At 45.3% G+C, this 27,572-nt stretch overlaps 1 protein-coding gene across 1 annotated transcript in view; it reads left to right on the top strand.

Annotated features, from left to right (window-relative positions):
* Nucleotides 1-1,100: 1,100 nt before the first annotated feature.
* The window catches only part of JADE1 (jade family PHD finger 1), a 44,783-nt gene continuing 18,311 nt past the window's right edge, over nucleotides 1,101-27,572 (top strand). Inside the window, exons 1-4 of the mRNA XM_054514568.1 lie at nucleotides 1,101-1,176; nucleotides 10,090-10,167; nucleotides 23,828-23,910; nucleotides 27,266-27,423. Coding sequence (XP_054370543.1) covers nucleotides 10,116-10,167; nucleotides 23,828-23,910; nucleotides 27,266-27,423 — 293 coding nt within the window. The 5' untranslated portion in view covers nucleotides 1,101-1,176; nucleotides 10,090-10,115. The remainder of the gene's footprint in view (nucleotides 1,177-10,089; nucleotides 10,168-23,827; nucleotides 23,911-27,265; nucleotides 27,424-27,572) is intronic.

Genomic DNA, 27,572 nt, shown 5'->3' with positions numbered 1-27,572 from the left:
AGGCTGATGTTGCTGTGGAGGCTGCATTCATTTGTATTTGCATACTATGGGGATTACTTTACACAGATCGCCTTAATTCTGTGTCTGAGCTGATGCTGAATCTTCTCTGTGGTGTTTATTACCTCAGACTGTATCTGCTCAGGAATTCTGCTCGAAAGGGGGAGTTTTTCACTCAGGGAGCACAGGTGTATGGCGTGAGGTAAAGCGATTTATGTGGAAAAAATAAGGAAATCTGCATTCAAACACGCTTTTTAGGTAATGGGAAGTTTAGTATGTCATTTGGTGCCAATTTAAGATAATTTCCTCTCCTGCTAGAGAGATGTGAACTGAACCGCAGATTGTGTTGGCTCTTTCTAGTCTTTGAGAAGTATCAAAGTTAACGAGCCAGAGGGATAACGCTGGGGGCTGAGAATAGGGAGCGTGCAGTTTTATTCTTGCCCCGGCAATTATGCGCTACCCATGTGGCCACGGCGTTTAACTCTTGGTACCCTCAGTTTCTCTGCTTGACAAATAGTGACTCACGCGTTCTGCGCGGGGAGCCAGTGCAGCGTTACAATTCCTGCTTGCGAAATCGCCTTAAATCTTTCGGAGAGAAGCCTTAATGGTTGCAGGGTAAGGCCAGCAGTGCCGCGGGCGGGATGCGGGTGCAGACACGTATCATTTCCCAGCCGCCCATCCGCATTTTCCAGCCCGCTGGAACACGAGCGGGAGGCGGCGGGAGCCGGGCGGCCGCGCTCCCCCGGGGGCTCCGGCGGCGGCGAGGGGCGGCGGGAGCCCCGCACGGTGCGGCCGGGCCCGCCAAGAGTTAACGGCGGCTCCCCCGGGGCCGCGCCGCCGCCTCCCCACGCCGGCGCTGCATTATTATTATTATTGCTCCCCCCTTCCCCTCGCCTTCCAGTTTTGGCAGGGGATTAAAGCAGCTCCCCCCTGTGGCAGCAGTGACCCAGAAACGAGTTTGATTCACGGAGTCCTTCCTCCATAACAAGTACAAACGTCAGTCAGAGGGAATCTGTGTGTGAGAGAGAGAGAGAGAGTGTGTGTGTTGTGCGTGTGTGTGGCGCAGCGAGCCGCTCTCCGTGCCCGCTGCCCGAACTCATGCGGCGGCCCCGAGCCCTCCGCGCAGGGGGAGCCCGGCCGCGCCGCCCGCCCTCGCCGCCGCCGCGCCGCCGCCAGCAGGTAACCGTGCCCGCCGCAGCGCCAGCCGCGGAGCCGCCAGCACAGCCATATTTGATGGGGTTTTTTTGTCGCTCCGGAGGCGGCGGGAGAGCAGTTTCGTGCCGAAGGTCGCTGCCTAGTGGAAATAAGATAGTACGTCATTAACATGGCGCCAAGAGCCGCGCCGCTCGGTACGGGGCGAGGGGAGGCGGCCGAGTTGCGGCTCCGCTATCCCACAAGCAACTTGTGCGGGGCTGTGGCGGGCGGAGGCGGGAGGGGAGGCAGCGCTGCCGCCCGGTGCCGGCTCCGGCTCCCTTTTTGTTCCGCTGCACCGCGCAGCTGCCCAGGTGCAGCGGCCAAGCGAGCCAGCCGCCGGTGTTCCGTGCCGTGCCGATCTGCGCCGTGCCGTGCCGTGCCGCCGGCCCTGCGCCCCAGGCGTCGCTGCAGGCTGCGCCGCGGGGGCAGCGCCGGGTATCGCCCGCCGCGGAAAGTAGGGAGCGTTGGAGCAACTTGGTAGCCAGATGGCAATGGCAGAGCGCAAGTCTTGCTCGGATACTGATGTGTAGGAAGGGGGTGGGGGAGAGAGAGCCATGGCCACTGTGTGGCACCGTGTTACCCAGATGCCCACGAGAGCCGTCGCCTCTCGCCGCGGGCGGGGAGCGGTGTGCGTGGGAGAGGAGGTGTTCGGTGTGAGGGAGCAGCTTTGCTTCCCCCCCCCCCCCCCAGTCGCACTTGGATTTGGCTGGGGGGGGGGGGGGGGGTAAAAATGCTTGGAAAGCTTAAAAACTGCTCATCGGTGAAATTAAAGAGAAGTTGCCTTTCGGAGCGGGAGAGCTGCAGCCGATCTGCCTCCCGCTCCATGGGCGCTGGAGGCGCGGAGCGCCGGGCTGTCAGAGCTGGCCCCGTCCCCCCAGACGGGTGCGCGGCGTCTCCCGCTGGAGAGCAACTTGCCCGAGCCCCGAAGCGCACGTGTTTGAGAGTGGGAAAAGGCGGGGAAATGCGCGGGGCGGCATCGGGGCAGCGGCCGGCAGGTGCACGGCGACCCCGCCGCGCCCGGCCCGGCCGCGGGAGCTGCGGCGCGGGGGGCGCGCACAGAACTTGGGCAGGACGCGGGGGGGCCCGGCCCCCTCACGGCGCTGGCTCCCGGCGCAGGCCGAGGGGGGAACCCGCGTGGCCGCGCCGGAGTTTGTGGGCGAGGGAGCGGAAAGGCGGCCGGCGGTGTTGGGGCGCGACCGTAACATCGCGGGGGGAGCGTGGGGAGCGGCGGCGAACGCCCCAGCTTGCTCGGGCGGCGGTCGGGGCAGCTCCGCGGTTCGGCTCTTGCCCGGTGCCTGGCGAGCAGGACGGAGCGGGGCTGCGGCATTGCTGTGTAACGGGCCGCTCTCCCCGGGGAGGTGAGTGCGGCTCCAGCCATCATTCCACTTGTTCCTCTTAGACAAAGCCACCCTGCCCGCCCCTGGGCTCGCGTAGTCGCCAGCTCCCAGGAGAATTTTGGTGGTGTTTGGGTTTGTGTTTTTTTTTTTTTTTTTTTTTTTTGAGGGGTAGGTGTGGAGGGGGGAATGTTTTGTTGTTTCGGTTTTATTTGCGGAATTTTTTTTTATTATTTGCTTTTCCCTTCCCGTTCGCGCCCGCCCGTTCGTTCCCGATAGGATGATTTTGGGAAGGGTGGAGGCAAAGGGTGTTTGTTTGTTTGCACCGCCTGCTGGTTGGTTTCCTGTGACAAGAGGTGATAACACAGTTTCCAGAACTGTCTGGGAGTGGGAGGAGAGACGGACAGAGAAAATGAGCTCGTCTCCGAGCTGCCGCTCCATCCGCCGTCCCGTCCACCCCCTCCGTGGCAGCGTGGCCGCGGGGGCGGGCGGGGAAGGTGCCGCGGCCGTTTTGGGCAGTGACAGCGCTTTGAGCCACAGGCGGCGGAGCCGGGGGCACCAAGTTTGATTTGCAGCCGTGGCCGAGCGGATTGGTGCGGCCGGCGGCGGGGAGGAGCGGCAGCCGGGAGGGAGGAGAAGGAGGGGGCGAGCCGGGCTGTTTCCCCTGGAAGGCCGGCGGCCGTGCAGCTGGCCGGGGAGGTGCCACCCCCGCGGGGGAGGTGTAGCCCGGACGGAGGCTGATCCGTGACCTCAGCCGGCCGTGCCCCGGTGGCTCCGGGGTCGCTGCCGCCAGCCCTGGGCGGGCGCGGGGCCGGAGCCGAGATGGGATCGCTGCCGGAGGAGGAGGATGAGGAGAGCCGCCCTGAGCAGCAGCCAGCCGGGCTGCAGCCGGCGGTCGGCGTGAGTGCGGCTTTGGAAGTGTCTCCCGAAGGCTCGGCTGCTCTCAGCCTGCGGGAAGCGGCTCCGAGCCCGCGGCGGCCGGGGCTCAGCGCACCTGCGAGCAGCGCCTGCCCCCCGGCCAACTTCTCCTGCCGGCCCTCTCCGGCTGATCGGCTTATTCTGAGAAAGTTTATTAGGCTCACCGGCAGGTGAGAGCCAGGGCATCCTGAGATCTGTCAGCCCCCCCACCCCTTCCCAGTGAAACAGGCCGTGGAAGTATCAGAAATTCCAGCAGGATTTAGCAACACGTCTTAGTTGACGTTTTAATGTCAAAGGCTGAAGATGCTTTTATGCCAGCCCCATTTTTCTGAGAAACATTTAGCTGTTATTTGGAATAATTTCCTTTTGAAGCAGGTGCTGTCTTTTGACTAAGTCAGAAGCTGCCCACACTTGGAAACCTAAAACCTTCATTAAAGTTATGCCAAAATATGCTTGTTATGATTCTATTTCTAGAGGTTTCTCACACTCAGTGGGATATTGTTGAAACAGCAAGGACTGTATGTTTTAGTGGCAGGATTTTCCCTCTGGCTTCAGATACCACTTGCTCCCTGCTTTTGAGCTATGTTTAATACATATGTTTAAAATAAAATAATAATAATAAACTCCCCTTTCCTCTCACAGCTGCAGATTTCCCTTCCAGCTTCTCTGGTTTCGTTCCCAATTCACAGAACTAGTAAAAAAAACCAAACTTCCAGTGTTTCCTCAAATGATTTCTCCATGTGTTTAGTACTGCTGCTTCATGCTCCTGTTTTCAGCTGGAGATGACCAAGGTGGAAGAGATGAACTGCAGAGGGTGCAGGTTGGGTTGCATTAATTCTTGGAACCCAGTTTATGCATTGCTCAAGATTTTGGATGGTCAGTTGCACTCACTCCCCCACACTTTGGGAATAATTTGCTGTCACTGCTCAGGTAGGAAGTTGACATTATGAGCTGGCTTGCACAGGTGCATAAATGAGCACATGGATTCCTGAGAAGTGTTGGGTTGATATGGCCAAATTGTGCTTTTTTCATGTATTGATAAATTTTGAATAGGTGTGCTGAATTTGGTAGAAATATTCCCTGTGGAGAACAACTGTTGGCCTTGTTTGCCAAGTACTTCTTTGTTTCATGAGACTTGGAAGATTTTTATCCTGCAGATTTAAGGTCTGTGACTCTTTGCACTGTGGATGGTGCTCCATAATGGAATTTAAAAGTTTTAGCTGGATTTGAGTAATGCAGCTTATTTCTGATGTGCTTCTTTTTTTTTTTTTTTTTTTGTTTTGTTTTGTTTTGTTTTAGGTCTAGGGTAGAAGCCAAAAAGCTTCTTGTGGTGTCAGGTGTCAGTGAACAAGGGGTGGTGTTATAAATAAGCTATTTAAAAAGAGCCCAATAACAGAAGCCAAATTGCTGCATCTTCTACCCATTTTATTAAGCTGTGTCACACTTCACTTCCATTTGTACAATAGGTGTTCTGAAGCAATTTCTTGTGTACTAGAGATAATTGGGTCTTCATTTCATTGCAGTTAGTGGGTTACTTTGAGGAAAAGGCAGTTTTTCAGTTTGTCTTCAGGCTGTACATCTGTCATAACTCTGCTTTCTTCCCATTCTGTCTCTGCAGCTGTTCGGTGCAGTTTGTTACAGTGACACCCGTTAACATGGTTACAGTTAATTGTCTGTCAGAGTTTGAATTATACACTCTTTTACCCAGGGGTTTATGCAGCCCTTGAAAATACTTCACTAAGAATTGTGCTGTGGAAAACCTTTGACCTGAGGATGTAGATTTTCCCACGTATAATTTTTTTTTTTTACAATCTGGTTCTGCTTAGCTTTGCATAACAAGGACTGACACACTTTACATCTTTCTCTTTGATTGCCTCTCTACTTGAGGTCAAACTGAGTGAAGATCCATGTGGGGTTCTTAACTGTGCACATGGTATCTGGCACATGGAGGTGTGTGTGTGCATGCTGTTGTTCCAGTTTCATGGGGTAGTGTCTGGATTTCTGCTCTTTGCATTTTTTACACTCTTATCAGTGCAACTCCTGGCACTCCGGTGTGGGAGAAAAAAGGAAAGGTCACTGGACATCAATGTCCAGTGGGGTCTTAGAGTTTTGTTGATAATTTATCTCTTGGAGAGGTAAGGATGGAGTAGCATGGTAATGACACTGCTAAAAATAGTGAATTTGCTGTGCTGTGTCAGGGTGCTGAGTCTAACCCATTGCACTGCATCTGGCATCAAATACTGGGAAGTGGACAGCCAAGTCTCTATGCCTACCTGCATCTGGTTATTTGTATAGATTGAGGTGTTTGTTGCCCAGCTCCACAAGGATATGTAAATTCAAATGCTCTTGTGTGGCCTGACATTGATTATATTGGATTATTGGCCAGTCATTTCATTTGAGCAGCATTTACAAGTGTTTTGAAAAAGGCCTCCCACGCTCTCCAAAATACAGAAGTCGGTTTCAGGTGGTGTAATTTTGCCTTCAAAAACAATTTGAGCAAAGGCACCATGGAAATCCAGAGTTACATTCTTATGTTTAAAGTTTGTATCTAATCGTTGAGCAAAACTCAGAGCTTAACTTGCGGAGCAAGCAGGATTAAAAAGGATGGAAAAGCATCTGGTGATGTGTTTCTGTAAAGCAGAGCAGCACCTTCAGCCTCTGGAGCAGCAGAGTAGGGCATGCTGTAAGCTATGCTTGGCCTCACCAGTGCTGCCCTGGTGTGGCCAGGTCATCTGAGGGTGGCTGGGGACGGAAAAGGCATGGTCTGTGTCCTGTTGGTGCATTTATCATGGTGGTGTGACTGCATGAAGTGCTCTCGGATGCTTTGCTGCCTGTGGAATTGGAGTAACATTGCCAGCAGAATCGTGGCTGTTTCTCAAAAGCTGTGTTTGGCTGAAAGCTGGCATTAGCCTGAGCTCAGTTTGGTTCCTCCCCAATAAATTGGTGGATGTTACACTGGAGTGTCAGGAGAAAACATGATCAGCATGCTGTGTTTTGGTCTGACTGATTTCTGAAAGGATGCTTTTATAAAAAGGAACAATCCTCTTTCGAGGAAATGAAACTGAAAGTTTATGTATAAGAGTTGTTGAATTATTAGGAATTCACAGGAGTCACTGGAAACTGACCGAGGGTGTGGCTTGGTGAGGCAGCCTTTGTCAGCTTAGGGTTGTTGGACTGCAGCAGCTTTTGGAGTGCTGGGCTTTCCCTTTAGGTGAACAGTGTGCTGGGCAAACACCCTTGTGGGCTGGTGTTAGAATTTGGGAAAAACAGAAATGTTTGATGGAAGACCCAGGGTTCACCCACAAACACTGCTTGGCTGACTGTGTCCTCTCTTCAGAGAAAGACACATTCATCCTTTTGTTCATTCTGAGAAGGGGTTTGGGAGCTCCTTCTGTGGCCGGGGTGGCTGCAGTGGATTTTTGTGGGAACTTCAGGGCTGGACAGCAATTATGTGATTGCAGGCACTTAGGAATTGAGCTCAGTCATCTGGGTGTCTCTTCCTGCCCTGCAAGTGTTGCAGGCTGGGGTGCATAGCTTTGGCTCCTGGTATTAAAGCTGGCCTCAAATGTTTTGCTGGTTTTATGCTTACATGGGAATTCTCTTTGCTTACAGGCATAGTGATCGTGGTGTCTGCCTGCTGGAACAGGGCAAAAACTTGCAGCATCAGTCTGCATCTAACTCACTATCCATAACCCATGTTTGTTTTTAATGTGCACTTTTTAACATGTTTCTTGTGTGACTTTGAGTCACCACCACCTGACAGAAACCAGTAGCATTTCAATCTGCATGGTTGTAAATCTTGCTAGCTGTTCCAGTGTTATCTCTAGAACATGTGTTAGATATGAACATCTGCTGGTAGCAGTTTAAAATTATTTTAGAGGTTGAAAAAAAGCTGTTCTTCTAATGACTGAAGTTCCAGGGGGTTGATCTTACGAGGTTTGAGTCTTGCTCTAAGAAGCCAAATGCTCTTTTCTCATCTGTGATTTAGCTCCCTGTAAATTCAGGTTAGGCTCAAGGATGGGAAAATGAGATCTCTAAGTTTAATTTTTTTTTCCCACACAGATCTATAAAACAATCTCCCAGGAGCTTCATCAAATGGGATATTTCTTTTAATGATACTATTGAGAACACAGGCTTTTCAGTGTGGCCAACTTGAGATGCCTGACTAGAGTGGACAAGGAAATTAGCTGCCTTATCCAATACTCTGTGCTCAGGAAAGTGGCTTCTGCTCTGGATTATTTCCTGAAAAGCTCTGGAGAGTGCTTAAACTGTGGGAGGTGTGATTACCAGTCTTTCCTTTAAACAGCAACCAAAAAGGAGATGTTGGGTTTGTTTTTTAAAGACACGTGGTAGGAAGAAGAAGGTTCTGTCTCTTTCCTTATTTTTTTTGAATTTGCAGAAAGTATGTTAGGAGAAGATCAACTCAAAATACACTTGTCCAGAAAGATGTAAAGGAGCAGAACTCCAAATTTTCTTGTTTGTTGCAGGTTCACAGGTGTGTCTTAGTGTACATAAACTCTGTTGTTTTGCTTAACAGTGTATTGTGCTTTTCAGTCCATGTGGGAAATAAACCAAGAAGTGAACCAGAAATATACAAATTACACTTCTGAGACAGAACAAATTTCCTGAATTTTCTTCCAAGTTTTCTTTACTTTGTTTATGGGAGATTTTTGATAAGTGAATATCTTCTTTTACTTTGCTGTTATTAATATGTGAATTAATAGAAAAAGTACCTTACAGGTAGATATTCATCCCTCTAGTTTTGGCCTTGTAAAAACTAATTGATTTTTCAGCTCTGTCTTAGCCTGTTTTGAATCTGAATATTGGCTTTCTGTCTTTCTAAGTGACTGTATAGGAACTTGGCTCAGGATCTCTTAAATTTATACCAGATCTGTATTCACTGGGTTTTGATGGTCCTGGCTGGTGTGGGTATTTATCCACTGGCAGCATTTCCATCTCCCATACACACAAAGTTCTGGCCTGCTTCAAAGCAATTTTTGGAGAGAATTCTTCTAGCCCTGTAAGAGGCTGCCACTGATGATTCTTTATTCTGTGGCATCAGACACTGTATGTGAACTTTTACTTTATGAAGGGGTGACAAAAGGTCTTGGTGATGTGAACCATTCAGCTTCTCTTTAGTGAGCAAAGTTTGCGGTTCAAAACTGTTACATGTTTCAATGACAGGTGTATTAAATTGCACTCTGAAAAGTCAGTCTGTGGAAGGGAGGCTTCCCCCCAACTCTGTTTGCAGGTATAATATGAAAAAGGAGGCAGTCCTGCAATGCTCATGCTCTTAGAACTGTATTAACTTCTCTGGAAGCAGATATTTTGGTGCTTTATTGTAAATAGTGTCAGGCTTTGTTAGGTTTTTTGGGTTTTCTTATTTTGGGAATCAGCCTTATAAAAATTGAAGGCATTACTGAATTTCTTACAATGAGCTGTGCTCTCAGTGAACGAAGTTGGAGCAGTTAATTCTTACATTGAAGGACCAATGCAAGGAGTTTTGTTCAGAGGGTTTGAGGAAGTCTGAGCTCACATGGAAATAAGGTTAGATTTTCTGCACTTAGGTAGAAGCAAAGGAATATTTTGGCATCTGATCTCCAAATCTGTGTGCAGAGGTGGGTATGAGGGATTTGCTGTTAGCAGAGTGCCTGGACCTTGCTGATACCAGGATTGATACGTGGTAAGCAAAGACTCAGGGGTTTTGATGTGCATCTAGAGTCCTTGTCAGTTTAACTTATGGTAGATATGCCTTTTTGGACTTGTCATGTCTTTATCTGCTCTTCAACTTGCACTTTTTAATAGCTTTTTACATGTAAACACTGAGTAGCTATTTACAGCTTCCTTGTTTTTACTGAATTTGGCTTCGTTCCACAGTGAATACACGTGAAAATGTCAGTGCCATGAGAACACCACTTAAAAAGATTTGGAACTTTTGGCCTTTTTATCACAGCCCCACGTGCCCATGAATTTGGTATTTTGGTAGAAATCTGGCATTTCAAAGGAACCTCTGAATAATGATCTGAATAATCTTACTCCCAAAGAGCAGTTAGTGTTAGGCATGGCTCTAGAAATGTCCCTGCAGGAGGAACTAACTCTCATCTTAGAGGGCGGTGCTTTCCAGGGCATAGATGATGCACGTTTAGTTAATCTGGGAAAACTGGGCTTGCTACTGCTGATGTTTTGTCTTTTATGTGTAAGTGGATGACTTTAATCTCCGATTTCGTAAATCTGCCACTTTAAACAGGAACAAAATTGCTCCAAAAATATATTAGCCAAAGTAAATATTGACACAAGCAGTAAAAACGTTATTGTATTGCAAATCTAGTGGCAGAATAGGCAGGAGAAGTTAAGCACATTGGCTGGGGATATTGAGTGATTTTAACGCCTCTCAGGACAAAACTCAGCTTTTTGGTGGGGGGAAAGCATCAGTGGGACTGTCCTCTCCACTCTCCAGCGCTGTTCACCTGCTCATAGGATCACAGCCTAATTAAGCACCCTTGAGAGGCTCCCTGTTCATCTTTCAGCTGCTGTTGGAGTTGTTTGTTTTCCTTTGTGTGCTGTAAATGCTCGCATGCCATCAGAAGCACAAGCTGCTGAGTGTGTGTCATTACCTGGGGTTAAGTGCTGTCTCATTGCTTCCCAGGCTGCCTGCTGTTTCCCGGGGAGATCATGAAACGACATCGGCTTCCTAGCAGCAGTGAGGACTCTGACGACAATGGCAGTAAGTGCTCCTTTGGTGTAGAGTGCAGGAGGTTACGAGCTGGAAAACGTGTCCTAACGCAGTGCTCCATGTGCCAGAGGCATTCTGCATATTGGTTGAGCTGGGAGCAATGTGTGTTGTAAGGATCTGAGGTTTTGAGCCCAGTCATTCTGAGCACAGCTGGACAGGAGATCCAGGATCCCCCCATTGAACTGACATCTTAGTGAATAAGATAAAACAAGAGCTAAACTAAAACATGTAGTTTTAGAGAATAAAATAAAAGAAGAGCTTTTACCCGTTAAAATATGAAGCAGTTAATCTTGGAATTTCTGAAGTTCTGAAATAGATACAATTGACTGACCTGTTACTTCTTACAGCGCTTGTTCATAATGTCATTTGCTATAAAATATAAACCTTCTATCAAACTTGAAAAATTCTCTACAAATTCATGTCCCACCAAAAGTCAGTGGTCATCTTGGAAATCTTGGCAAGCAGCATAATTTAATCATCATAAGGACAGAGTGAGCATGGAGACATCTGCTGACATTGCCCATAGAAGTTTGCATAAGGATTTGAAATTTGCCTTGGTCTTCTCACACCCTCTTACACAGTGGGAAAGTATAGTGCTTAAGCAAAAAAGAATTACAGACCATAAATGTTTTTCCTCACTGCATTTGAAGATTTTCTTTGAGGAATTGCTTACAAGAATTTGAATTCAGCAAATCACTGATTTGGATACAGAGCATATTTAAGGTTTTTAACTGTTCTTGTACTGCTGTAACTAGCACACACTGTGGTATCTCTCTCTGTCTTGTGTGTGGATTCCAGGCACTGATAATCATTCATTTAAGCAGAAAAAATAAGGGGTGGGGGGGGGGGAGGGACAAAATATCAGTTTAGGGAATGTGCCAAGGTGTCTTATTTGCCCAAATGAGCATGTAAATTGCACTTGGCAATACTGCAGCTTAGCCAGTTGTCAGAGAGGTTTTTGTGGTTTTAATTTGACCTATCTGGATGCACATCTTCAAGCCTGGGTTTTTTTTTCTAAAATTTCAGTCTGAAAATGACTGGGGTGGTTTCCTAGGTGCTTTTGAAAAGCTTCACTCTGAGAATTTACCCCTGTGGTACACTGTGGCTCCATGTAGGTGACTGCTTCACCTGCATGCATTTCATAGGTGTGTCTGTGCTGCCTGGGATCTGCTCAGGTATGGCCAAAGCTGCCTCTCTAAACAACCCTGGGCAAACTGGTGCTGAAATCAAGTAGTAAAGGTGAAGGGATTAGAGAAGGTAAGAACTAGCAGGCTGATTAGGAATTAATCCAAATAAGGATTGGGCAAGATCTGTTAGAGGTGAGGAATTTGGCTTGGTTTTGGAGAGCTACCTGCAGCTGGGGGATTTTGGAGGAAGAAACCCCAAACAAACCAGACATGTTTTTATTGGTCAGAAGTTTAGTTGAGGTTATGAAAATTGAATCTGTGTACTTCCTTAAAGGTGATGGGTACTTCCCAGAAACAAAGCTGTGTTTTTATTGTAAGATAAACAAGTAGCAACAAACATGATATCTTCCATTAAAATTTAGTCTTACCCTTTTTTCATTCCCTAGCAGCTTTATAAAACAGTGTTTCATATTAATAATAGTCTTTATTTTCACTCTCTTAGCTGTTTTTTTTTAAGCCTTTGATCTCTTCATGTGCCTTGTGTAACAGCTTTTACCAAATAAAATATGAAGCAGTTAATCTTGGAATTGAAGTTCTGAAATAGATACAATTGACTGACCTGTTGCTGATTACAGTGCTTGTTTGTAATGTCACTTGATGTATGACTGTTTGGAATAGAGCTATCAACTTAGTGAATTATATTTTCCACAATATCTGTTCCATAGATCATGATACAAGAAAATGAGTTTGGAAAAGAAAAGGAAACCTTCTACCCTTTTATGATATATCTATTTTAAAGCCTGGTTATTGCAAATGACTTCACTGAATGAATTGCATGGCAAAGGTAGTGAGATTTTAACAGTGTTTTCAAATATTATTTGAAACATATACCATTTCCTTTGCATTATACTTGTTCTTTCCTTGATTATGTTGATTATGGTTTTTTTCTTTTTTTTTTTTTTTTTTTTTGCCTCTTGTTACTGGGTGAATTAAGATACAGGTTCCTGCATACTCACTCTATTTCTATATACATGTTCAGGAGGAGTGTTTAATGTGGGGTCAGCACTTCCAAGGCTTTTTGTCATTCAGACTTCCCTGAAAAGAATGACTGACTTAGCTTAGGTCCTTTCCTCTTTTCCTGTTACAGGAGATACCAGTGGTTCCTTGCAACTATCTTTGAATGTCAAGGGTGTCCCCTTACAGGTTTCACCTTCACAGGATCTCTCTTGCCTTTGGTAGAATTACTGATTACTCTTCACTATGTTTGTTTCTGTATTCTTACTTTGCCAGTAGTATCTCTGATCCACTGTACTTACAGTAGTCTTAGAAGGGGAAGCAAGTTTGCCCCCCCAAAAATATGAAAATTTCTCTTCATTTTTTGTGGTATGTATCAAAGGCTTCAAGTTTTTCCCCCCCAAAAAATATAAAAATTTCTACTGATTTTTTAGGGTCTGTATTGAAGGCTTCAAGTTTTTCACAAGCTGTTTTTCCTTCTCACAGTTTCCAGAGCCTGACAACAATTAAATTTGACTATTCTGGGACAACAATTACATTTGACTATTCTGGGTGTTTCAAACAGACATCATCTAATTGAAAAGCTGCAATTTGAATCAATTCCTGCTTGGAATCCTGTTGGCAAACACCTGCTTCCCTTTCAGTCAGTGGTGTTTCTTGACCCTCCAGTGGACTTGTTGCTTCATGGTTTTTGAGCTTAGGGCTCAGCCTTGCTCTCCCTCATCCTAAATGAGGGTTGTGCCTCCAGCTGCTGCAGTTCTGCAGCTGATTTTTGCATACCATGCTTTACTAGGCTGTGATCAGGCATCTCAAATTCATCATGAGGGTCACTGAGGAAATGTGGTTGGGCTAACCTGAATGACGGTGATTTTTTGGGCTAGGCTTGTGCAACTTGGAAAATATTTTGAAATCTACATTTTATTCTCTTGAGCTCAGGATCCTGAATATTTGGAATGTAATAGTAATAATGATGCCACTAATAATGGAATTTATTAAAAAAAAAAAAGTTGTTTTTCATTGGATCGCTGAACTGAATCAGTTTCCTTGGTAGTCTCAAGGAAACAAAGCTCATACCCAAGTGCTAAAAATACATTATTCTGGAGATACAGTAGTTCTTCAGAGGGAGGAAAAGGTGCTCTCATCTTGTGAGATGAAAGAAGGGAGAATGGCTTTCATTTAGGGGCAGAATAGAGCAGAGAAGAAAGCTCAACAGCATGGTTGCAGTCCTGGAGTATGTACATGTATTTACTGACTCATGTAAGATATTTTAGAGTGGGTGTTTATGTGTTTTTTGCAGAATTTTAAAGACTTGCAGCTTAAAGTCAGCACCCTTGCTTTCCTCATCACTTCTTTGCCCTCAGACTTGATTCTTTTCCTAAAGCTAAGCTCTCAAAAGTATTTATTTCATGTACTTCAACCTAACTACTAGAACTTGTTAAGCTGTGTCCCCTTAGAATCAAAATTCTAAATCCTCATTTCAACTCAAAGCCAAAATAGCATATTTGAAGCACTGGGCAGGAGGTGTCAGTGCCAGTTTTGCCTGGCAGTTCTGAAGTGAGTCCCTGGATATCTGAGCATGTTCTCAGGGATTTCATTTTCTGAAATTAGAGGTCACTTTTGAACATCTTACCCATGAAATATAATTGAATGAAAAATGACTGCAGGCATTGCTCTGCATTTTGAACTTTTGTCTAAATACAGAGGAATGGTGTTGAGAGAGGAGGCTTGGGGAAGTGCCTAAGAGTTTTTGCTGCTGAAAGCTTTTCTTCTTTGCTCACCTGGCAGAGCTTGTTTGTTCCTGTGGCCTTCCAGATAGTGCAGTACAGCAGCTATAATGGGCATTCATATTAGCCAGGCCCTTCATAAAAGCCTTGTGATGTACATGCTGCCTTCTTCAAAGCCTCTAGAAAGGAAATCAGTAATGTTCACCTCAAATCCATTACACTCCTGTTTTCTGCTGGCTGGCTTTGATAGTTTTTAAGCAAATTTTGTAACACTGCATTTCAGCTTGCTGCTCTGTTGCTAACCCTTCTCTTTATGGTTTGGGGTCTCACTCTAATTAAATGTTAGATAGTGAAGCTGTCTTAGCTTTCCTGCTCAGTGTTTGACACCTGGCTTTTTAGTCTCATTGGTCTGTAAATCTGCAAAGGTGGTTTGTGCTAAATATTCCATATGCTGTTTCCTGGTGAGATGGAGTTGTGCAGTGGAGGAGTTCCCATTTATAGCTTCAAGGCATTCCTTTTTGCATAAATTGGTTTGACATGTGGACAGCTTGTTTTTGAGCAAGGTCTGAAACTCATGGGCATTTGTATAAGGGATATTGTGTGAAATCCAGGCATTCCTTGGTGTCCAAGAAAGTTTGTGTGCTGTTACATGAACATCACACAACATTTGTGTGCTGTTACATGAACAATCATGCTTTGAATTCCATGAACAAGGAATTCAAAGCATGATTTTATTCAGACTTTGCTTGCTTTTTCATTAATTCTTGGAGGGGTTATCAAATTATCACACTCCTACATGCAGAGTGTCCGAGAGGAGAACTGAAGACACTTGCAGATGAAAAATACTTCCAAGATTTACAGAGTTTCATGTGAGTTCTGAGAAATGAAAGATTTAATACCTATGGATTATAGAATAGAGTTCTGTAATTTAGGCAGACCCTTATTGTATCATTGCTAAACAAATGTTATTTTAAAGTTAAACGAATTTTGCCAATATCCATTGCGCTGACTGAATGACGAGGATCTTAGATTTGGAAAGGGCTTTGAATCCCAGTGGATTCCTGTAGTGTTTGAGATGGATCCCAGGGTGCCTTCACAAAGGTTACTGAGTACATAACCTTGGGGGTGTGTGTCATTTACTGTGGAATTGCATGTGCAGAGCTTTGTGCAGAGGAAGCGAGGAAGGTTTTTTTGTTTTTTCATCTGAACCTGCCAGGAGGGTAAGGGATGGTGACTGAACAACAGAATGTAATATAGTCTCAGTGCTCAGAATGTGGGCAAAGCAGCAAGTGTGCTGCTGGTCACTGTGTGCCTTTCAAAAAGGGTTGGTGAGTAATGGCAGATGGTAAGAACCAGCACCTTACCTGAGGGTTAATCTCAGAGTGGGGCAGAGTGGCTTGTGCTGAAGTTGCTGGAGAGATCTGGAAGTGTGATTAGAAAGGCTTATCTTGCCTGATAGGGTATCACTTCTGAGGAAGGGGCTTCCCATAATGATCACCATCATTTGACTGGAGGAATAGTGCCAGGAAAACAGCAGCTCTGGACACAAGGAGAGCAGGCCACAAAGCTTTTCAAGGAATTAGTAAATAAAGTCCCCTGGGAAAATGTTTTTGCTGCTGCTGGGGTCCATCAGTGCTTGTCAGTTTTTAAACACTGCCTCCTAAGGGCACAGGAGCAGGCAGTTCCTGAATGTTGCAAGTCAAGCACGCAAGGGAGAAGGCTGGGCTGAACAGGGATGTCCTCTTGGATGTAAGCCAAAAAAGGGAGGTGCATTCTGAGTACAGCAAGGTCAGGTGACGTGGGAAGAACACAGAGATGCTGCTTGCCACTGTAGGGAGGAATTCATGTGGCCAAAGCTCACGTGGAGTTGAAGGTGGCCAGAAATGTGGGGAACAATAAAGGGTTTTGTTAAATACATTAGTGGCAAAAGGCAGTACTGAAATAGCATCAGCTTGTTACAGGGTGAGGATGGTCACCTTACAAACAGGGACAGGGACATGGCAGAGGAGTTTAATGCATTCTTTGCCCCTGTCTTCAATGCTGGTGGTGGCCCAAGGGGGTCTCAGTGCCCTGAGCTGGAGGATCATGACAGTGAGAATCATCAACTCCCAGTTGTCCCTGAACTTGTGCAGGATCTGTTGCTGCAGCTGGATCCCTACAAATCCATAGGGCCTGATGGGATTCATCACAGAATCCTCAAGGAGCTAGCTGATATCACTGAAAAACATTTCTTTATGATTTTTGAATGGTTTCAGGAATCCTGAGACATCCCAGCTGACTGGAAGCTGGCAAATATCGTCACAATTTTCAAGAGAAAGAAGATCCCAGAAACTACAGTTCTGTCAGTGTCTCTTCAGTGCCTAGTCATGGAAAAGATTGATTTAATCATGGTAAAATCATGGAAAAGATTATTTGGGGAGGTATTGAAAAACAGTTGTAGGATAACACAACCAGCCTTGTGCCAGCACAGCTTTGTGAGGGGAAAGTCCTGCTTGTTGAATCCTTCTACAACAGAGTGACCGACTTGGTTGGTCTAGGAAAGCCAGTAGATGCAATCTTTTTGGACTTGAGCAAAGCTTTGGACACTGTGTCTCATAAGATCCTTCTGGACAAGATGTCCAACACACAGCTGGATAACCCTGTTACATGATGGGTGAGCCACTGGCTCATGGGTCAGGCACAAAGGATTACAGGGAGTGGGGTGACATCAGCTGGTGTCCAGGCTCTGCAGGGCTCCCTCCTCACCCTGTGCTCTTCAGCATCTTCCTAAATGGCCTGGACATGGAGCTGAAAGGAATGCTAAGTGAGTGTGCTGAGGACACTTCATTGGGAGCTGCTGTCAACTCCCTTGAGGGCAAAGGGGCCCTGCAAGACCTCAGCAGATAAGAGAGATGAGCAATCCCTGTGATGAGCAATCCCTATATGAAGGACAGTAAGGAGAAGTGCAAGATTCTGCACCTGGGATGGGGCAACCCTGGATGTACAGAGAGACTGGGGAATAAGAGGCTGGAAAGCAGTGCCACAAAAAGGGCCCTGGAGGTCCTGGTCAAGGGAAAGTTGAATGTGAGTCAGCAGTGCCCTGGCAGCCAAGGGGGCAGCTGTGTCCTAGGGGCCATCAGGCACAGCACTGCCAGCTGGGCAAGGGAGGGGATTGTCCTGCTCTGCTCTGCACCGGGGCTGCCTCACCTCCAGTGCTGGGGGCAGTTCTGGGGTGCCACAATTTAAAAAAGACATTGAGCCATGAGAAGCCATCCAGAGAAGGGCCACAAAGATGGTGGAGGGTCTGGAAGAGTGGCTGAGGTCACTTGGTCTGTCCAGCTTGGACAGGAAGAGACTGAGGAGAGACATTGTGGTCTTCAACATCCTTGTGAGGGGAAGCAGAGGGGCAGGTGCAGATCTCTTCCCTCTCATGACCAGGGACAGGACTCAAGGAAATGGCATGAAGTGAACCAGGGAGGTTTAGGTTGGATGTCAGGAGAAGTTTCTTCACCCAGAGGGTGTTTGGGCACTGGAACAGCTGCCCAGGGCAGTGTCACAGCACCAACCTGACAGAGTTCACAAAGCATTTGAACAACGCTCTCAGGCTCATGGTGTGACTCCTGGGACTGGTCCTGTGCAGGGCCAGGAGTCAGACTCCTTGGTCCTTGTGGGTCCCTTCCAGCTCAGCACATTCTGTGATGCCATGATTCATTTTTGGAGAGGCACATTCATTTTTCTCTACAAGACTGCTAGATTGAGTACACCTAAGTCCACTGGACTTTCAAGGCCTTGACAACATCATGTTATCAGCCTGTGAGTGGGAGGTGCTCAAATTGACTTGGATAACCTCTACTAAACTTGAGTTAAAACTGTCATGGTAGAACTTTGCTACCATGGGAGTTGGTCTGGGGCTCGAGTGGCACTTGGCTCTTGTGCTGAAAAACAAGATGAGGTCAAGGAATTCCTGACTGTTCCAGGAGTGACGTGTGCCTGTGCGTGGTTATGTGTGTGTTCTGTGAGACAATAAAACTCAAATACGTGCTGCTGAGGAAAGGGCTGACAGGTGGCAACTTGTGTTAAAGTGCTGTGGCAGGGAGCTGCAGGGATGGCTCATTATGTGTGTCAGAGACTGAGCACTTGTGCTGTGGTGCTGTAAAGCACTGCAGAGATCTCATGGATCCACGCATTGTTCAGCAGCTGCAACTGGGGAGTCGTCAACTGATAGTGAATTTCAAGGAGCATTGCTGTTGACAAGAGATAAAAGGCTATTGCTTCTTGTGTTCTGATCTTGGATGAGATTATTGTATTATAATATGCTATAAAGATAAGGAAGATAGATGAGCAAGCCTTCCAGCACCAGGAAAGTGAGAAAGGAAATTTGGCTTTGTGAAATGCTGTCTTAGGTGGTGTTTGCTTGCATGCTGCTTTCTCTGTGGTAAAGCCTGAGGTAAGTCTGCCCAGCCAGCTCTTTCTGTACCTGATGTAGTGGAAACTGCCCACAGAATAGTTTGCTTATGTTTGCTTTGTGCTGGAATTTGAGTCCAAGCAGGGAGATATTTCCAAGTGGCACAGAAATCCTCCTTACACAGCTGTAAGGAGCTGTGGGCCAGACACTAAATGGAGAGATTGAGCACCTCTGTTTTCTCCCTGGGCTGTAGATCTTTGTGACAGCGTTGGCAGCAGCACCTCGTTGGTCTCAGAGTGAGCTGCAGAGCAGCACAGGCATCTGGAAGGGCTGGTGCTAAGCAGAAGTGACAGGCAGACATGGATCTGTGTCAGGGCTGCTTTGCTGTGTCGTGCTGCCTGCTGGAGCAGGGTAGCAGCCCTGTATTTACCGCGGGAGAAGTGTAAAGAAGTGAGGCTTTGAAGTGTTCAGAGGCTGCAGCAGCAGGTAGTTCTCCAGGGACACAGCTGGGTGCCTCACAGGTGGCTCTACAACAGCCTTGTGCATGATACCTAATAGCTGAGACTTCTCTGCTCATGCTGAGCAGTGTATTAGTTGTGGGGTAGAATTCCCTGAGGGTTTGAATTGTTTTATTGGTTCCAAGCAATTTTCTGTTTTGATTGGATTTTTTTTTCTTGGGATGAAAACGTATTCTTGACAGATCATTTAATAAAATGATGCAGTTAAAATTGATTAAGTTTTTCCTTTTGGGAAGCCTGTGTTCTTCACAAGTGGGGAAAAAGAATGCACACTCCTTGATTGCTTTCTTTTGTGATCAGGAGGCGTGTGTGTTACATACACCCTGTGGCAGTATTATAAGAACACTGTATTTACAGTGTGAAGTGTTCATAGCAGCTTTGGGGAACAGAAAAAAATTCCTATTTGAGTCTGAGAAATCCTTTGCAGCACCAGTGGTGTGTTAGAGCTCTGCCTCCCTTGCTGAGGATTACACCTTTTTTGTGCTTTGGGATTCCTTTTTGCTTTTTTTTCTTTAAGTAGATAAATGCAAAAGGAAAACTAAGAGCAGGTAATAGGAGTGGGATCCCTCTCCTGTTGTTCTCAGTGATGAAATCCTTTTAAAACACACAAACACCTTGGTCATCTGAAAGAATCTGAACTGTGAGAGAATCCAAATGATCTTGGTCTCTCTCCCAGAGGGATGATGCTCAGTAGGCTACTGTGTTCATCCATTCATGTAACTCTTAATAAGATCCCTTTTATCTCTGATGTCTAAACAATGATGGAAATGCATGTTTTGGATGTCTGTATTTGGCTTCATGCCTTGGAGTTGTGTATTTTTCATATTTACTGTTTCTCACATGGCTTATGGTAGCATGGGCTCTCTTAACATCTCACTGTTTTTCCATCTGCTGTGAAACTCATTCTTCCCATGAGGTATATAATGGTATCTTACACAACTTTTATATCTTCCAAATCCCAGTGATTCAGACTTGCCTTACGATTTTTTGAAAAAAAAAATTAATTCTATTTTACCATAACAGAGTTTAACTCTTGTCTTGATCTTTTAGTTGCTTTTCTAGTCTTGGTGATCCTAATCCAGTTTGGGACTAGGGCTAGTACTCATCAAACTTGATGAACACAGTGATTTTGGGTACTTAATGAAAGAGAATGATTTTGGTGAAGTGTCTGGAAACTTCCTGAAATAACTGAGCTAGGTTCATGTGCTGATTGTAGTACAGAAGAGCTGTTTTTTAAATCCTGTGTTTTGTTTTGACCAGAGTAGATTCTGCCTTCTCTATAATCCAGGGATGGTTCTGCATGCACTCAGATGTACAAATCAGATCATTAACCACTGAAGGAGGTGTAATGGGCTGTGAATTTCTGCTTTCAGTGAGGTCCCTTTTCTGGATTAAGTATGAAAATATGGAAAGGATGCTTAATAGACAAATAACATCCTGAATTTTCCTCCTGTACTTCTATTGGTGTAGGCAGAGTGGGTGGATGGCTTATTAAGGAGGGCTTTGGGAAATTCAGTGACTTGGGCTTGGCACTGGTGAAGACAGTGACATTTTCCCATTAGCTTTGATGGAAGCAGAATTGAAACTGTGTCTGGGATTTCAGAACTAGTTAGATTCAATACTCTTATGGGCTGGATATTTTGCTGTCATTTGGCTGGCTCTTTCAATTTCTTCCTTTCTTGTCTAAGCAGTGGTGCTGGTTTGAATCTGAATTCAAGGCTTACAGTCTGGCTTTGTTTATTCAGTGAGTAAATGTTTTCCCTATTGACGTGAAGCCCTTGCCAAAGGTCATCTGCTAGCTGCAGTGTGTAGTAAAACCTCAGTCCCATGAGGAATTCTTCCCACTGTTTTCTCCTAGCATTTTGTAGTTTGCACTGCTCAGAAAAATCCAGCAGCCCCTTCAGTACCAGTGTTTCCACTGTGAGTTCACCAGTGCTGTGTGTGAGGAAGAGGCTGTTACAGAACTACCTGAGAAACTTTCTTCCCTTATTCAGTGGAAAAAAAAACCCCCTCATTATAATAGATCCTGCTGAAGGCTGGCTGTGTTTAACTTGTCTCTTAAGCATGGAAATTTTACGTAGTGTGCTTTCATACAGCACTTAAAAAATCATTTCAAGTGAAGCTCCTGTAGTTTTGATAAGAGTTAGTTGACCTTTTGTGAAGCGTGGAACAGTTAATGAATGCAGTGACCAAACCCTTGTGTACATGGACACACAAGGGTGCATTTAAGACACTTGTTCTGATGTGTAAGATGACACAGTGAGGAAATGGAGATGGGTGATACAGCAGGGATTGTCTTACTCCTCACCTTTGTAGCTTCTTTGTGGCATGAGAGGGACCTGGAAAAAGCTGCCCATACTCTTTTTAAATTCAGTTTATGAGAAGCTGACATCAGAGCTGAGTAAAGGACACTGGTAAAGACCCAGAAGTACATCACACTGCCACTACAGTAATTTTGCCAGATGCTTGCCTTACTTGGGAATAGCTGTGTTAAAACCTCCAGACTCATCTCTCACCCATGGCATTCACATTCCCTGAACATGATTCCTTCACCCAGGGTTTTCTCCTGGGAAGCTGAAAGGCAGCGAGAGAGGCCTCAGAGGAAAGGAGAACAATTCTTACCTCATTTGCTTCTCCTGTGTTTTGCTCCCATGTGGAATGTGTTTGGAGATTGTTCATCCACAGGTGATTGTTTCATTGGATTCTGATGTGGGTTATTTCCACTCATTGGCCAATCAGTGCCAAGCTGTGTTGGGACTCCGGAGAGAGTCAGGAGTTTTCATTATTATCCTTTTAGCCTTCTGTAAGTATCCTTTCTGTATTCTTTAGTATAGTATGGTATTCTTTAATATGATATAGTACAATAATTAATTGGCTTCTGATAAGATGGAGTCAGGTGCATCATTCTCTCCCCTCGTTGGGGTTGCCTGCATTTACAATACTCACCAAAACTTGAATCAAACACCCCTTGCCAATACAACTTGTTGTTCCTAATTCTTTCTCTTGTGAGCAGGCTCTCTCTCCCAGGTCTAACAGTGTAAACAACCACTCAGATCCACAAAAGAATTGGAAATTTCCAGGTGCTGACTTGCTGCTGCAGTGGCAGCTAGTTGGTCAGATATTAATGTCTTGCCAATGGAAAATATCAGAACCCATGAGAACTGAATAGTAATCTGTGTGGGTGTGTATGTGCTCTGTGTCTTCTAGGGAGGCTGTTGATAAAAGAAATCACATCTGTCTGAGTGTTAAAATGTTAATATTTACATTGCTGCATTACAGGAAATAAATCTGGATTTTTTTATCATGCATTTTAGCTGTACATCTCACAGTTTTTGTGATGGATTTACTTATTCCCTTCTGACCTTAAGCAGAGTTTGGGAATGGTCTGATAGGATCCTCACAAGAAGTTTGTACTCCTGCTTGTGCTTCTTCTTCAGTTTTCAAGGGAACATTTGCTAGTTAAATGATCTTGGAAGTCTGGCTTTTAATAAATGGCAGTCAGTTGCTGTTTTTCTTCCTTTTTTTCCCCTTCATAGAAAGAAGGAAGAGTGCCAATAACTTCACTATCTCATATATTAAAACACTAATATTTGCTTAAAAGGATCCTCTCTGTATTCTTACCTCAGGAGATAAGATTTTTAGCTATTTCCTGGGAACATTGCTTCAATTTTGACCATTATGCATATTCTGTGTAATGTCTGTTATTCATTGCTGTGTTCCAGAGAGGTTTTATCGGGGCAGATTTCTTAATGTATCACTAACTGGAAAGAGAAGACAAACAGATAACTAAAGCATGATGTATTCAGTCATACCTTTCCAATGAAAATGCTGAACAGCTACTTCACTTCTGAAATGATTTTTTTAACATTTTTAATAGAGAACTTATCCCATCCTGTGCTTTCTGATCCTCGAGAGGTTTCTGTGGGCTGGTGTGAGGTGGTGCTGCTCTTACAGACTGTAGCTTTACCCTTTTTACTCCTACCATGTTTATGCACAGACAGTGAAGGAATGAGCAGTGTGGGAAGGCTTTTGCATCAGTTTGCTTCAATTTGTCTACAATTAATGTCCAGATCTGCAAATTCTGAGTTAATGACATAGGACTTAGCTTCCCTATCAGATAGACCTAGTACAAGTCCTTCATCTCTGCAACCCAGAAAGATTTATTGGCTTTTTTTTTTCACTGCTGCTGTGTAGCTGGCAGTGGAAAATACCTGCTGTACCTGTGAATCTTACTGTGTTGAAATTGGTTGATTTGCACAGGTATAATACATTCTGGTGTCAAAGCACTATCTTGTCAAAGGAGTGCAGATTCTTTCTCTTTTTCCTTTCCTCCTGTTACAATATTTCTGAAAGCTGACAGAGACTCTGTCAAACACTTTCAAGGCAAAAAGGTATAATTTGTTTGGAATGTAGTGAATAATTATGCAGACAAAAATCATGCAGCCACACTGGGAGATTTTCTTGGGAGAAGAAACAACAGCTTGTTCTGTGGGCTCTGCTGTGTGTGTGTGTGCTTCATTTTGCAGAGGCTTGTGCCAGCAGAAATCAGGTAACCGGTGTAGGTATCTAGGACATTAGCTTCAAAGAGTACATCCCAGGCTGCTGGCAGAGCTCCTGGTCAGTTATTAATCTGCAGGAAGTAATTTATTGATGCTCAGGGGGAAGGATGTTCTGAAGTGGCTTTTCTGGAATGCTGGGTGGAAGGCAGGTAAGTGCAGTGCAGCCAGGACAGGCACACCTCAGCTGGGAAATGGGAAACAAAACACACCCAGGAGAGTGATCACAGAAATTCAGGATTGAGTGGCTTTTATTCTCTGGCTCATTTTGAAAGAGTTTCCTGGGGGTTTTCACAGAAGCCTGCAAATTATCATTTCTCTGTCCTAGGTCTGTCTACCTGGTCCCAGCATTCCAGATCTCAGCGTCGCAGGACTTCGTGCTCCAGAGATGAAGACCGGAAACCTTCTGAGGTATTTCTGGAATTTGATTTGCATTTTGTTGCATCTCTCAAAGTACCTGTACACACAATATATCTATATCATTTATCTTTTCTGGTAATGGATCCATTTTTTCTGATTTACTTTTTTTTTTATTTTTTAGATTTTTTCCCCCTACATTTTGGCTGGCTCATACCTCCCCTCCCTCAGCCCTTCTTCCCCTCTCCCCCCTGCCCTGAAGATTAGAGAGTTCAGCTGTTGGCACAGCTACTGCCAGCACCAGTTTCTATCTGTGAATTTTGTTGTAGTCTGACACCCATTCAGCATAGCTGCAGAGTCTTTCTTGTGCTATTTTAGGCATCGGGGTTTATTTGCAGCTTGATTTGTGAACAGTGGAAATTTACATTAGGTGCATTTATTTCATAGTTTGTATTGGAGCTCTGTGTGTGTGATCTTTGCTAAAGTGCTTGTCAAACTAGAAATCTGCTTCCTGACAGTTCTGTCTCGTCTAGTGCTTTGAAGAAATGCTATCAGGGGAGATAAAAATCTTTGAACTTTCCAGGTTGGATCAGCTGTTAGTAACACACAAAATGTGATCCATTTCTTTGGAGATGTTCTTGCTGAATCTTCCTGTCTTCAGGCAAAATACTACACTGCAGACTTTGTAGAAGCTGCAAAGAAAGGATTAGCTCTGGGAAATGGAATTTCTCATTTATTGCACTTGCCTAGGACATGTATTCCTTACACTTAAGTGGGTGGTGTTGAGGAAAAACTGCTTTATTAATCTCCCTAATGACAGTGTACCTGAGTCTCAGAGAAGAGTTTTCACAAGGAGAATGCCATTCACTGTGAACTGTGCCTAGTACTGGTGTTTTCCAAACTCCTTTGATTGTTGGCTATTAAAGAGCTTTTTTTTTTGCCAATGTGGAGATCCCTGGTGAATTTATTCTTGTTAACAATAGGTTTGTTTTCCTTAGTTACCTTCCATGCCTCTCTTAGAAGTAGCCCCTTATACCTCCTTTTGAGAACCACCTGGTGAAAGGCTATCAAGAAATCATCTGAGATAATTAGGAGTCCTGCTGTTGGTTTTTTTGGTATGCTTCTGTTTTCTCCTCTCCCTTACCTTTTGCTGTCAGAATCTCTGCATTTTTTGCTGTTCTCTCCTGTTTTCTCAGTCTGGATGAGCTCCTCTTGTGCTTCCCTTTAGCTCTGCTCCCCAGCCTCTCCCCCCTGCTCTGTCCCTGCTCGCTGCTGGCAGGAAAGTGACACTCAGGGGGACTCCCTGGGTGAAATCCTGGGCTCATTGAACTTGGTGGCAGAATTCCCACTGACTTCAGCGTGGCCAGGGTTTCACCCTTTAGCTTTGAAGTGTTCAGTGCTTCTGAGAGCCAGCACTTCTGTAAGCTCTGCTTTCCTCCAGGCACTCTGATTGCATCAGCAGCTAGAGCAGAAAGAATGGTGTCATGGGGCCACTGGCCTGGGAAAAGAGTTTCTTGGCTGTCAGGTGCTGCATTAGCTTTGCTTCTGAGGGAGTTTTGTGACAAATTTATCCAAGAGCCTGAGTTATTTTGGCTCTGAGATTGAGCAAGGTTTGCGTCCCATTTTATATTTTTAGTCTTCTCTTAATTTGACTTTTGATTGCTTTAAGTCAAATCACTTAAAAGTGCAGAATCCCCTGGCCAGCTGTGCTTGTTTGTTTTGTGAGCCCATTTACTTTGTGGCTTACTTTTCATTTCTTGATTGAAGCCTCACAGGACTTGTAATTTAATTGTTTTAAACATTTCATTATATTTCATTACCAGCATTCACCCTGTTCTTCATATGGCAATTTTTCTCTTTACTGTTTAATGCTGGCAGTTTTTTCTGAACATGTCAAGACAAGTGTTAAGAAAAATGTCATGATTTTGTGCTATTTTAATGACAAAACCAGTGTAGAAACAGAAACATATGTAGACAGAAGTGGGACAGTATGTGTGTGTTGGGAGGGAGGAGAGGTTTTGAGATGCACACTGTGGCAAGGCAAATCACACTTGAAAACATTCTCAGAAATGTAATTAGCCATCAGATACACTAAAATACTTCCCAAAAATCCTGGCTTTTCAGGTGTGTGGGTGGTGGGTGTTGGAAGTGGCTGCCTGGGTTGCTCTCTGTGCACCTCTGGTTCTGCCTCAGCCACACACAGCAGCGAGCTGGGGCTGAGGTGACAGCATGGCCATTGCTCTGGGGCTGGGAGCATGGGTCACTTTGCCCCCTTAGAAGCCTCATAAGGGAGTCTAAGAGCACTGCCCTGAAAATCCAGAGTTTTTTCTGCTGTAGCTGCAGTGTGGGGCTCTGTGGATGTTGTTTCTGACCACCACTGACTGAGATGTCTGCAGAGAGCTCTACCTGTCATCTTCTTGTCCTGGTGGTGCTAATCTTCTGTCACCTGGTTGCTTTTTAAACCCTTTCCTTTGGATGAGGCATGGAGTAGTTAGCAATTAATGTTGTGGAGGTGAGGAGGGCCTTGCCTTTTGCAGGGAGCAGGGGGTGGGAAGGGCTGGAACTCGTGTCAGCAAGTGCAGGCTTGTAGTTGGGATGCCTCTGATAGCAGCACTTGGCTTTCTGCAATGCCAGCAGGCTGAAGCTGCCACAGCAGACCTGCCACAGGAGTGAATCCCTTTTTTAGTTCATTCTGTGCCTTGTTGAAGACAGCATGGCTGCTTGTTCGTGGCTGCTAGCCCACAGGTTGCCAAACATCCTGCTGGCTTTAGAGCTCGATGCCTTTGCAAAGGCAAAGGAAAATTACAGCTGTGACACACAGGTGTCTGTAGCTGATTGAATAAATAGCTGTGCTGAACGTGGAGCTGCCACCAGAATTCCAGTTTGAGTCTTATTTTTTTATCTTTTGGGTTATTTTTATAAGTACTTGCACAAAGAGTCATCTTCTTAGAATTTCCTCTTGAGGCTGGTCATGGTGGAGTCATGCCTTGATTTCTACCACAGGGAATTTCTAGAATGTCTTGGTATGAGTCAGAGCTCCAATAATTGAAAAAAAAAAATTCCAAAAAAGCCTGGGAGCAAAAATGATTCTTTTTTTGTGCTGCTTGGAGCTCCTGTAGCTTTTATTGCAGCTAATATGGAGGTGAAAGTGAGTAACACCTTTTAGAGCAAGTGTGCAGTGCAGGAGGAGCTCCAGGACGTGTAGTGCAGTTAGGTGAGATGATCCTGTCAGTATTTGTGCCCTCAGCCACCCCTCTCCCTGCCATGAAGCCAATCCCTCTTCTGCAGTGGGCTGGTGGTACAGTGCCCCTGTTGCCCAGCGTGCTCTGTGCTTACCCTGAAGCTGTGAATGCTCAATATCAAATGTCAGTGTCTCTGTTTTTTTCTCTCTTGGTCCCTCTCTTTGCAGGTGTTCAGAACGGACCTGATCACTGCCATGAAGTTACATGACTCCTTCCAGCTGAACCCTGATGAATACTATGTGCTGGCAGATCCCTGGAGGCAGGAGTGGGAAAAGGGAGTTCAGGTGCCAGTTAGCCCAGGGACCATCCCAGAACCAGTAGCCAGGTATCATTTGGAGGAGTGGGAACAAATACACATATGTTTGTGCTGCATTGCTTTGGCTTCCTGAGCTTTGTTGCACAGGAAAGTCTTGGTTCTCAGAGATGAACAGCAACCTGGAATCACCTTTTGGAATGGTCAGAGAGGTCAAGAGT

Source organism: Molothrus ater, chromosome 4, assembly GCF_012460135.2.
Source record: "Molothrus ater isolate BHLD 08-10-18 breed brown headed cowbird chromosome 4, BPBGC_Mater_1.1, whole genome shotgun sequence".
NCBI lineage: Eukaryota > Metazoa > Chordata > Aves > Passeriformes > Icteridae > Molothrus > Molothrus ater.
The sequence above is the reverse complement of the archived record's forward strand: the minus strand, read 5'-3'. Positions and strand labels throughout refer to the sequence as shown.